Genomic DNA, 12,651 nt, shown 5'->3' with positions numbered 1-12,651 from the left:
GCATGAGTCAAAAGAGCAGAGTAGTGAGGACAGAACTTGAAATGTAGAGGGGAAAGAAGAGCCAGCAAAAGAAATTGGAAGGATCATGTCGTATGACAGGAGAAAAATTGGCAACATGTTACGGAAGCCAAAGGAGGGAAGAAAGGACTCCCTAACACTGGGGACCACCAAATAAAAAGGAAATAAGGACTGAGAAGAATCCATTGCATTTGACTAGTGAGAGGTTGTTAGTGATATTCAGTAATTTCAGTAGGATGGCAGTTTGGAAGCTAGAAAGGAACCCAGCAGAGAAGACATCATTATGTGAATAAAGTCCCATAGGAGGAACTCAAAGGAAATTTCAGGAGGATAGTTGCAAATCACTAATATACTGAGGTAAAGTGTAGGGAAATGATATCATTCATGTTCGATGAACTTTACTTTTTCAAGATAGAACATGGATAATAGATGAGTAGTAGGTAAAGGAATAAGGAGTTAATGGAATGAGGAGTTAATATAAGAGGGCTATGAAGGGATGTTCTTGAAAAATAAAAAGAGCGAGGTTAAATAAAGTATACTATGTATCTTTAGGCTATGAGTCTACAGAGACTTGGGTTTTCTATTTTTTCCTTCAGCTTACGACATAAGCAAGAGAGTAAAAGAAACCTGTGATGGCGCCTACAGGGTTAATAAGGGTTTGCCCAGTAAAGGGTAGTAAGGGCGATAGTTTATTGTTGAGGTAGTAGGGAGAAAGACAGGAATAAAGTGTAGTCAGAACTGAATACTTCAAATTTGTTGAATAAAGATACTGGGAAGCTAGGTTAGGTGGTGGTAGTAAAAGGGTGGGAGATGAATGGCTAGTAAACAGCTGCGGTTGGGGGAGGTGGTCCTTGAGAGAGGATTTAGCCCTTCTGGTGTGTAACTGTTTGTAATGATGATGGAAATAAATATTCATGAAAGATAATAAGGCCTTCAAGCTTGAAGAATAATCTTACGAATATTGATATGACCAAGGATGATTTTGGGGACAAGACAGAAAAGGAAAAAAATAAGAGTTGCTAAAATAAACGAGTCCTGGGAATCATTGGAAACTGTAGAGAAGACTAAGGGGTTTTTGAGCAGTTTTCCTCCTGTGTCCACTGTGTTAATGAGCTTAGTGTGGGAATCAAGAACAAGATCAAGATCATCATCTTTATTGATAACTGAGCAGGGAGGACAGTGTAACTTTCTTCTTCAACCTAAGCAGCTCTGTCTTGATCACTCATACATATTGAACTTCTGCATATGCTTTCATTTGAAAAATGGGTTCAAAGTGAAAGAAAAGTAACTCAAGTATTACTGACAGAACAGCAAAAGGCATATTTGCCATTAAACAGTTACTGTCCAGGTGCAGAGGCTTGGTATAGCTTTGTTACCGCACTGCCTTGTAGTTCTTCATTGCCAGAGCCTAAGCCAAAGTCCAAAATGTTAGGACTTGAATCTTAGACAGTTGGTAATTACAATAGCAATTGTAAACATTTATTGAGCTTACATTTTAGTCAACCTGCTATGTATTTTATATGCATTTGCTCATTTGATCTTTGCAGTAACCTTTCAAGGTGGTCTTTTATCACCAGTTTACAAATGGGCAAAGTGAGGCTCAAAGTGTCCAAAGTCACCGACAAGGAATAGAGATGCTGGGACTTGAAGTTGGGTAGTTGTATTCAGAGCTTGAGCTCTTGGTCATTACTCTATTAGACTTATTGAAGGCTTATTGAATGTTACTAATGCTGAGGGCCCCGGCTCGATCCCTGGTTGGGGAACTAAGATCCCGCAAGCTGTGTGGCACAGCCAAAAAATAAAATAAAATAAATAAAAATCAAAGAACAGTAATTAAAAAAATTGGAAACTTGTGACACCTTTAAAAATGATACATAAAATAGATAAAAGCAAAGGTGCTCTGAGATTGAAGTAGTCATCAGGCTAGTCACTCCCACTGGCATCTGGACCTGACTGCCCGGTCCTGAGATCTTCCACATGGACCTCCTGCCAGGGAGCTCCCCGAGCTCCAGGTGTGTCCATGTGGCCGTGCTCTGGCCAGGACGTCACATCTCCTGACACGTCCTGCCGCTCAGCAACCTGGGGAAGCCCTGCTGATCCTCTGCACACAGGCTCCACGGTCACTCCTACTCACCCACCGGGAAACAGGAACGCCCCCCCGCTCCCCCCCCCCCCCGCCTCCCCCGCACCGAGCACACACATGTCATGCTTGTCCTGGCAATGTGCTGTGGAGGACAAGTGGACATCAGGGCTTGCAAAGTACCCTAGGACAGTGGTCCCCAACCTTTTTGTCACCAGGGACTGGTTTCGTGGAAGACAGTTTTTCCATGGACGGGGGTGGGGGTGGTTCAGGAGGTAATGCGAGCGATGGGGAGCGGCAGATGAAGCTTCGCTCCCTGGCCCGCTGCTCACCGCCTGCTGTGCAGCCTGGTTCCTAACAGGCCGCGGCCCGAGGGTTGGGGACCCCTGCCCTAGAAGACACCACAGGATGCCATGTTTCCCAAAGCAAGAACAAAAGGGTTTTCACATTGTTTACAGGAGCAAAAGACAGTCCTAGAGATGCAAAAATGATGTGCCCTTCCAGGGTTCCAACAGCTCACAAAGGTCCCAAGAGACGTAATTCAGGACCCTTCCCTCACCCAGGTGTTTGCTCTTAACAGTGAAAAAAAAAAAAGTGACCGTCCTGTGGGAGCTGGAGCTATGCCCTGTCCCTCTTCCTGACTCATTGCTCCAGAGGTGTCTGTGGGAAATCTACAGGTTCCTTTGAGCATATTCTGAGATTTAGAGCCTTAGAAATAAGGGTAATATCATAGGTATGATGTAACAGTATGTTAAATTAATTCATTGGTTTTCCATAAAGAATATCAATCATTCAAAATGCACAGTTGATACAATTTTTATTTCCTGACTTTTTAAATTTAAAAAATGTATCACAGCTGTTATAACACTTAAAAGACTGAATGATTTATCCAGTGGAATTCATATACAAAGCTTCCTAACTTTGCTTTATTGGCCTAAGTGTGTTATATTAATGCTGAAAATAAATGTAAAATTGTCCACCTTCTTGTTGATAGTTAAATAGGACCACTAATATTTTTCTTTTTTAAAACAGGGATTGCTTGGCATTTTGTACGGAACCAGTTTTTGCCAGCTTAGCCAATGTTCTGGGTAACTGGGAAAATCTACCTTCCCCTGTATCTCCAGACATTAAGGATTATAAACTTTATGATGTAGAAACTAAATATGGTTTGCTTCAGGTATGTATTTTTATTCATCATGTGGATAGAATATTTTCCTTCAAAATTGTTTTTAGCCATTTCAAATTTAGCTGTATAAACTGCTTTATGTAAACCTTTAGATCTTCTCAGTAATTTAAAAATTATTTCTATGTTCTAGAATTTTTCTACAGTTTATTGTTAGGCTTAAACTATCTTTTTAATGTATGAAACATAACATTAGTAACCTTTGGAGAAGAGCACTTGTTGATTGGTGGATGTGGTGGTTCCTTTTTAATGTTTTTGAATTGTGAACCTTCACAGTGCATCCGTTAAGTCCATCCACTTTTTCTGATTTTCCTTCCCCTGCTTACCAAAATATCTTCGGCTTTAGAGAGTGAATTGATACAGTAGATTCTTTGTTTTTGGGGGGCAGAGATCATTTTATTCATTATTTTTAACAGTATTGTTAAGGTATAATTAATTGGCATACAGTAAACTTCACATGTTTAAAATATACAGTTTTTTAAGTTTATAGGTGGAACCGTCACTACAATCAAAACAATTTACATATGGACCTTCCAAAGTTTCCTCATACCCATTGCGGTCCTCCCCTCCTGCTCCTTGCTGTCTTCTGTCTCTCACCCTAGGAAGCCACTGACTACTTTCTGTCACTAAATCAGTTTGTATTTTTAGAATTTTGTAAATGAAATCATACAATATGTACTCTTTTTCTGGCCTGGCTTCTTTCAATCAATCTGATTATTTTGGTATTCATTCATATAGTTGTGCATATCAATATTTCTTTTATTACTGAGTAGTATATCATAGTTTGCTCATCCATTCACCTGTTGTTGATCATTTGGGTTGTTTCCAATTTTGGGCTATTGCAAATAAAGCTGCTATGAACATTCATATGCAAGTTTTTGTATGGACGTATGCTTTCATTTCTCTTGGTTAATTACCTAGGAGTGGAATGGCTGGATCAAATGGTATGTGTATATTTTATTTTTTAAGAAACTGAAAAACTATTTTCCAAATGATAGTACCATTTTACATTCCCATTGCAGTGTATAAAAGTTACATTTTTTTCACATCTTTGCAAAACTTGGTATGGTTGGCCCTTTCAATTGTAACCATTCTTTTTTTCGTGGGATCTTAGTTCCTTGACCAGGGATTGAACCCAGGTCCTCGGCAGTGAAAGCATGGAGTCCTAACCACTGGACCGCCAGGGAATTCCCTCAATTGTAGCCATTCTAATATGTGTGCAGTGGTATCTCATTGGAGTTTTAATTTGCATTTCCTTAATGAATAATGATGTTGAACACCTTTTTATATGCTTCCTTGCCATCTGAGTGTCTTTTTTGGTGACATGTCTGTTCAGATCTTTTGCTTATTGTTTAAGTGGGTTGTTTGTTTTCTGTTATTGAGTTTTGAGATTTCTTTATATATTGTGGACACAAGTTCTTTGTCAGATACATGACTTAAAAATATTCTCTCTTAGTCTGTGGCTTATCTTATTCTCTTAACAGTATATATTTTCTAATTGTGGTAAAATACACATAACATAAAATTTGCCATCTTAGCCATTTTTAAGTGTACAGTTTAAGTACATTCACATTCTTGTGCAACCATCACTTCCATCCATCTCCAGAACTCTTTTCACCTTGCAAAATTTAAGCTGTACCCATTAAACAATAACTCCTCACACCCCACCTCTCATACCTCCCAGCCCCTAGCAACCATCATTCTACTTTCTGTCTCTATTAGTTTGACTACTCATATAATTGGAATCATGCAGTATTTTTCTTTTTGTGACTGGTTTATTTCAGTTAGCATAATATCCTCTAGGTTCATCCATGTGGTAGTGTGTGTCAGAATTTCTTTCCTATTTGAAGGCTGAATAATATTCTGTTGTATGTATTTACCACATTATGTTTATTCATTCATTCGTTGATGGACACTTGGGTTGCTTTCACCTCTTGGTTATCGTAATACTGCTATGAACATGGGTGAACAAATATCTCTTCAGGACCCTGCTTTCAGTTCTTTTTGGGATATACCCAGAAGTGGAATTGCTGGATTCTATGGTAATTCTATTTTTAAGTTTTTGAGGAACTGGCATACTTGGTACGTTGGCCCTTTCAAATCCAGTTTTCACTTTTTGTTAACAAATTCCATGGTAATCTCAGGCACAAATACAAAATATTAATCCAGTGTGAGAATGAGTGAATATCAGTTAATGTTTGAAAACTGAGTACAATGCTATTCAGAAAAACTTAATTTCAATATGAAGTATAAATATATAAAAATATTAAGAATTAGAATCAAATTGACAAAGGTATTTCTTGATATTTACTGTCTTTAAGTAAGAAACCAAAGATTCTCTCGCTTTTCAAATTCAGGAACTAAATGAATTTGGGTAGCAAAGTGCTTTTATTACCGTCTTTTCTTTTGCTTTTGTGCGTATAGAAAGGAACTTAATAAATAGTTGTCCTCTGTTTTTACAATTGGGTTTTTCTTGCTAATGCTTAGAATGCTCTGGCAACTGAGAATAGCTATACTTTTGCATTTATGAAATTTAATTGTTACCTGGCGTGTAAAAAATTTTTATTGGGAGAAGCAGCAAATTTGATTATTATGAGATTTATTATTGTAATTGAAAGGAGTTTTATTAAAAATGTCTTTTATTTCCATTTACAGGTTTCTGAAGGATTGTCATTTTTGCATAGCAGTGTGAAAATGGTTCATGGAAATGTTACACCTGAAAATATAATTTTGAATAAAAGTGGAGCCTGGAAAATAATGGGCTTTGATTTTTGTATATCATCGACCAATCCTTCTGAACAAGAGGTAATGAAGGTTTTATTCTTCTCATTTTTTAAAGCTCTGGAAATTTGTGATTGCATCTGAAATAGATTAGAGAATTTATAAGCCTGATAAATGTGTAGAAATAGGCTATGTGGTACAATGATATGTTTAAATGTATAGCTTTATAGAAAATTTCTAGTGTTCATTGTACCTATGAATATTTAGCTCATTAATTCCTCAGTAATGTTACTTGAGAAGAAAGTACTAGAGTTAAGCAAATTTGAGCACTATTGGGTTAAGTAGATTTTTTTCCCTCAGAGTGTCAGATACACAAACAAACACTGTGAATCTCTAGCAGTGTTTCTTCTTTAAGGAGCATGATAACAATAGCAGTGATAATAATGGGTAACATTTGTTGAAGCGCTTTTCTGAACACTTCTTGTGTATTTACTTATTATCCTCACACCGACTCAGTGAGGTATGGGAATAATACAGATGAGTAAGTTATTCTCATAGAATAAAATAATTTGCCTAAGTTCAGACAAGTGGTAAGTGGTAGAGCTAGGATTTAAACCCAGTCTTTCTGGTTAAAAAGCAACTGTTACTTAGTGATTATGAAACCTACCTATTTATACTTAGGAAAACACTGCAATATTTCAAATTTTTACAATATAGTTGTTACCTTTAACAACCATGCGTTGACCTAAAATACATTTCTAATTTAAGTAAACATTTTTAAGGGAAGCAGAAAGAATTAGTATTGGTTGAGTACATACTATGCATCAGGCACTGTGCTGGCTCTGTTTTCCATACTTTTGTTTATCTTACAACATCCCTTTGAACCTGTTAACTAAGTCACATAGCTAGTTGGTGAAAGAACAAGGTTTCAAACAATAATCTATTTGAACTCATAAATTTGAAGCCTGTGTATCAGAAAACATAGGCCAGACCTTTCCGTATTCATAATGCATTGTATAGTGTAGTGATAATTTGTCTTCTGGGAGAGAGCGCCAATAATCTCAAAGTTATAAGAGTTCTTATTCTTATCTCTTAACTTGTTTCATGCACTTTTTAGTTTTGGGATTTGGGGAAATTTAGAATTGAAAGTGATGGTGACATTTTTACTTGCATGACTGAGTATGAATTTAAAACTAAATTGTTACTACTTGACAGTGGTTTGCTTTAATTTAACTATTTAATCTATGTAATCCCTTTTCTGTCTTTTTATAGCCTAAGTTTCCATGTAAAGAATGGGACCCAAATTTACCATCATTGTGTCTTCCAAATCCTGAATATTTGGCTCCTGAATACATACTTTCTGTGAGCTGTGAAACAGCCAGTGATATGTACTCTTTAGGAACTGTCATGTATGCTGTATTTAATAAAGGGAAAGCTATATTTGAAGTTAACAAGCAAGATATTTACAAGAGTTTCAGTAGACAGTTGGATCAGGTATTTGCCTTTAAACATTTTCTTGCATTAAAAATGTATTAAGTGTTTGTTTTTTTCCAAAATATGTTCAGAAAATTCTCTAAACTGAGATGAGTGTCTCATATTTTAAGTTTTCATAAAGTCAACTTAACAAAAGTAATTCTTAGGATTAATATTTGTTACTACAACTTTAATCATGGCATTTATTTACTAGAGTGAAAATTGAAATATGGTCTAAAATACTGGGTGTTTTGTTTTAGGAATAGAGACAATTTCAGGTATTAAAGATGTGTTTTAATTATCTTGCAACAGTAGAATTAGCCCTTTGTTCAATCTAAAAATATATTTTTTAGTAAATTTCAAAAAGTTTTCTTTTTTTTTTAATTTATTTTTTATTTATTTTTGGCTGCATTGGGTCTTCGTTGCTGCGCGTGGGTTTTCTCTAGTTGCAGTGAGCGGGGGCTACTCTTTGTTGTGGTATGCGGGCTTCTCATTGTGGTGGCTTCTCTTGTTGCAGAGCCTGGGCTCTAGGCACATGGGCTTCAGTAGTTGTGTCATTCGGGCTCAGTAGTTGTGGCTCGTGGGCTCTAGAGCGCAGGCTCAGTAGTTGTGGTGCACGGGCTTAGTTGTTCCGTGGCATGTGGGATCTTCCTGGACCAGGGCTCGAACCCGTGTCCCCTGCATTGGTAGGTGGATTCTTAACCACTGCACCACCAGGGGAGTCCCTCAAAAAGTTTTCTTAAGTGGACTATTGACAGTATAAATGTGTATCTTTTGAATATTTTGTATTCGTATTTAACATTATTACTCTTTTGAAGTTGAGTCGTTTAGGATCTAGTTCACTTACAAATATACCTGAGGAAGTCCGTGAGCATGTAAAACTACTGTTAAACGTAACTCCAACTGTAAGACCAGATGCAGATCAAATGACAAAGGTGAGTGCATATGAATTCCTGCCTTAGATGGAGGGACAAAAAATGAGTTAAAGTTGATTAAATGCATCTGAAGATTTAATCAGATATAGTCCCCAGATAACATCTGTATTCTTGAATGTATTAAATATTCATCTTCTTTTAATCTTAAAGAGTTAAACAATTTATGCAGGTAAGTGCTCTGATATAAAGTTTAAAATTTCAAATAAAGAGACCTAATAGTTACAGTTAGGCATGCAGAAGTTCTAGACACCCCAAGAATTCATAGCCTTCAAATTCACTCATATAACCAATGGATTTTTTTTTTTAATGTTTGTTTGTTTATTTATTTATTTATTTATGGCTGTGTTGGGTCTTCGTTTCTGTGCGTGGGCTTTCTCTAGTTGTGGCAAGTGGGGGCCACTCACTATCGCGGCCTCTGTTGTTGTGGAGCACAGGCTCCAGGTGCGCAGGCTCAGTAATTGTGGCTCATGGGCCCAGTCGCTCCACGGCATGTGGGATCTTCCCAGACCAGGGCTCGAAACCGTGTCCCCTGCATTGGCAGGCAGACTCTCAACCACTGCACCACCAGGGAAGCCCCTAACCAATGGATTTTAATGAATGGTACTGTTTATGCCCTCAAGATATTTTACTTAATCTTTTAATGTTTTACTAGTTATGTAAAGAAAATGTTACTGTGCAGCTAACTCACAGGTACTGTTTCTGAAAAACTGACCTTGAAAAGAAAAATAATTTATTACTTTCTTATTCTGATTTTTATAATTAGAATTTTTATTAAGTGGTCTTTAGCATTTCGCTAAATGTTTCTGAATATTTTTTTACCATAATGTGTCAGTTTCAGATATGAGAAGTACTTTAATACTTATCAGAATAATTCTGTTTCTCTGTTTTTAGATTCCCTTCTTTGATGATGTTGGTGCAGTAACACTGCAGTATTTTGATACCTTATTCCAAAGAGATAACCTTCAGAAATCACAGTTTTTCAAAGGACTGCCAAAGGTTCTGCCAAAACTGCCCAAGGTTTGTTGTTGATCAGTTTGTTATTATATAGTCAGGAGTATAGAATTTAAAATTTACTTTGACTTACTATAATAACCCTTCCAAAAAAAAAAAAATGTAACTTTTGCCAGGGGTATATAAGTGACTATAAAAGGCTACAGACTGAAGTCACAAAAGTTTAGTGGACCTTTTGTGTGTGCTCCAAAAATTATTAAATAGGGTAAAAAATTGGAAGGATACCACCTATGCAAAGGCAGCACTTGGACATTAAACATCAGAGGAGAATTCCGTAAACTGTCATTGTGGAAATCACTGCCTCACTAGCAGTTATACTGCAGTATTGATACTAGTCTCTCCAATTCCTTTACTCTCCATTTTCTGGCTTATTAAATCATGAGGATAATATGGTATAAAAATATTAGTGATTGCTAAAGAAGCCACTGGCTGGAAAACTAGTAATTCCTTTGCAGAAATATCTTCAGTGTTTAATCTATCAGATATTCATTGGTTATGCACTGTTTGTCTAGCCCTTTACTTAGATGCTGTGGAGAATAAATGGGAAACAAAATATTGTCCTTGCTTTCAAGGGCTTTACAGTAAGTGTAGATAGGGTTAATGTGCATGAAACAACAATTAACAATGTGTGGTATGAGTCATAAGTAATGAAGAAATTAAGAGGAGAACTGTATTAGTGAAGACTAATTGGGGAAGATTTCCTAAAGGAAGGGTAATCGTATGTCCCCCTTTATCTGTGATGTTCCCAAGTTATGTCTTTTGTCCTGGCATAATTAGCAATAGCACCCTATTTTACTCTCAAAAGTGTCCCAGTTTCAACTATAAATTATATAGTCACCTTACCCAAAGGGATTGAAGATTTTAGACTCTTAACTTCAATGTTAATACTAAAGACCTGATATAAAGATTAGTTTTATGAAAACATTTTTTGCCTTTCAGCGTGTCATTGTGCAGAGAATTTTGCCATGTTTGACTTCAGAATTTGTAAACCCTGACATGGTACCTTTTGTTTTGCCCAATGTTCTACTCATTGCTGAAGAATGTACCAAAGAAGAATATGTCAAGTTAATTCTACCTGAACTTGGCCCTGTCTTTAAACAGCAGGAGCCAATCCAGGTATGTATGTAGATATTTTTTTCCTGTTTATTCAATGGTCTTAGTCAATGATAACTATCATTGAAAAGAAAAGGAAAGGATATTTGACTTTTTAAAAATTGAGGTAAGTATGAGAGACTTTCTTTTCCATTAGTTAGAAGCTATTTTGCATATGTTTGAAGTGAACCATTCCTAAAATTATAATTGAACTTTGCAAATAAATGTCTGTAGCTCTCCACAAGTTACTGTCTCAGAAAACAAATGGTAATGAGATTTTGCATGTGTTATATTGTTCCCATTGCCTTATTGAAAGTTACAGGTTTAGGAAAATAAGTATTTATTTTTCTCCTGCACTTTTAAGTATTTCTGTTTTTTTGTTTTGTTATTAAGAGTCTTTAATTTGTAGATGGTTTATGCCAGTTGTTTATTTTATTGCTAATAAATAGTTTCACCAGAAGAGGAGAAATGCTTCCAGCACCATGGAAGTAATATGTGTGTGTATATATTGTTAAGGGAAAATTTAATTAGTCTCTGATATAGACACTATTAAAATATTTATTTGCCAGATTCAAGGTAGACTTGGATTTAAGAGAGCAGTAGGGTCACATACCTGGGTTAGAATCTCGCCTTCTTCATCTCCTTGGACAAGTCATTACTCTCTTAAAGTTTCTATTTTGCTCATTTCTGAAATGTGAAAAGGGTTGTTGAAATTAAATGAAATTTTCTGGCACATGGTAAATATTATTAAGTTTCTGCTACTACATGGCAAGAGCTTATTGGTAAACCATTGATTACCTGATTTAATGGTTTTATGACAGACTGTTTGTGGTCCTTCCTTTGAAAGGAGGGGAACAGAAGGAAGTCTGTGGTAGTAAGACAGGAGTTCCCCTGCTTAAGGAAAGGGCAGGTGAGAGAACTGTAGGCTTCGAAAAAGAGTTCTCCAAACATGGTCAAGGTGTCAGGAGGGAAAGGAGTGGAGTCCCATGGTCACTAAGCTATGCATCAGATAGAATCCTAAGGAACCTATCATCTGAGCTCTTATTTGTCTTCATTCTTTGTATTTTTTTTCCCTTAGTAGTAGTAGTAGTAGTAGTAGTAGTAGTAGTAGTAGTAGTAGTAGTAGTAGTAGTAGTAGTAGTCGTCTAGCTAAAAATCCCTTCTGAAAAATTTTAACTGAGCCTTGACAAAACTAAGTATTCTGCATGGATAGAAGGGATAGTTTCTTCCTTATTACTTACATATGTGGTGGCAAACAAATGATCAGGGACAATTGAAAATGTTTCTAGAATTTTTCCGGGCAGTCCTTTTCATTTCTGTACCTTTTCTTCTCTTGAACTTTATGGAAGCCCAGTGATGGAATTTACTTCTTTGGGACATCTGACTTTGCTGCCCTCAGGCTTTTATTTTTTTACCCGGTAGCTTTGCAGATAGTTGGTACTTGTGGGTGAGTGATGTATTACTGAAGATATGTGAGAGTTAGGACATTAGTCTTTATTTAAATGTTTAAACTGAGAGCAGATGTTAAATATAGTGCTTCTAGAAACATAAGAGACTTGATTTATATGTTTTTGTCTTCCATGCCTTCAGGCTAGCAACATGGTGAGTGTCAAAATACATAACTTATTCTTTTGAAGCTACTTTAAATTTTGACATGTATAAAGTGTCATAAAGATTCTAGACTTTAATACATTGTTTGCCTTTTCTACACAGATTTTGTTAATTTTCCTCCAAAAAATGGATTTGCTACTAACCAAAACTCCTCCTGATGAGATAAAGAACAGTGTCCTGCCAATGGTTTACAGAGCCCTAGAGGCTCCTTCCATTCAGATCCAGGTATAATATTCAATTTTTTTCCTTTAATGATGATTTTGATTCTTAAGGCAAAAGAAAGAAGTAAAGTATCTTTTAAGTTTGTCATAATTTTTTAATATAAAGCTCAATAGTATATATTAATCCATTGAATTGCATGATGTATACTACTACTAGTGTGTTCACTCCTAATTTGAAGAATCAATTGATGAACACCTGTATTAATAAAGTAAAATGATTTGTTGCTTTTACTTATCAGTAATGTACTATTATAGAAGGTTTGATTTGTTGTAGTTTGGTTTGCTGTATACCTTCTTCCTAAATGA

At 36.1% G+C, this 12,651-nt stretch overlaps 1 protein-coding gene across 2 annotated transcripts in view; it reads left to right on the top strand.

Moving 5' to 3' along the window:
- Window positions 1-12,651, top strand: part of SCYL2 (SCY1 like pseudokinase 2) — a 58,368-nt gene that overhangs the window by 28,582 nt on the left and 17,135 nt on the right. For both annotated transcript variants that reach the window (XM_030856282.2, XM_070046441.1), the window contains exons 4-10: window positions 3,131-3,275; window positions 5,937-6,086; window positions 7,275-7,496; window positions 8,294-8,410; window positions 9,302-9,427; window positions 10,361-10,537; window positions 12,227-12,349. In XM_030856282.2, the coding sequence (XP_030712142.2) occupies window positions 3,131-3,275; window positions 5,937-6,086; window positions 7,275-7,496; window positions 8,294-8,410; window positions 9,302-9,427; window positions 10,361-10,537; window positions 12,227-12,349 (1,060 nt within the window). The remainder of the gene's footprint in view (window positions 1-3,130; window positions 3,276-5,936; window positions 6,087-7,274; window positions 7,497-8,293; window positions 8,411-9,301; window positions 9,428-10,360; window positions 10,538-12,226; window positions 12,350-12,651) is intronic.

This window comes from Globicephala melas, chromosome 10, assembly GCF_963455315.2.
Source record: "Globicephala melas chromosome 10, mGloMel1.2, whole genome shotgun sequence".
NCBI lineage: Eukaryota > Metazoa > Chordata > Mammalia > Artiodactyla > Delphinidae > Globicephala > Globicephala melas.
This window is presented reverse-complemented; position numbering and strand designations above follow the sequence as displayed.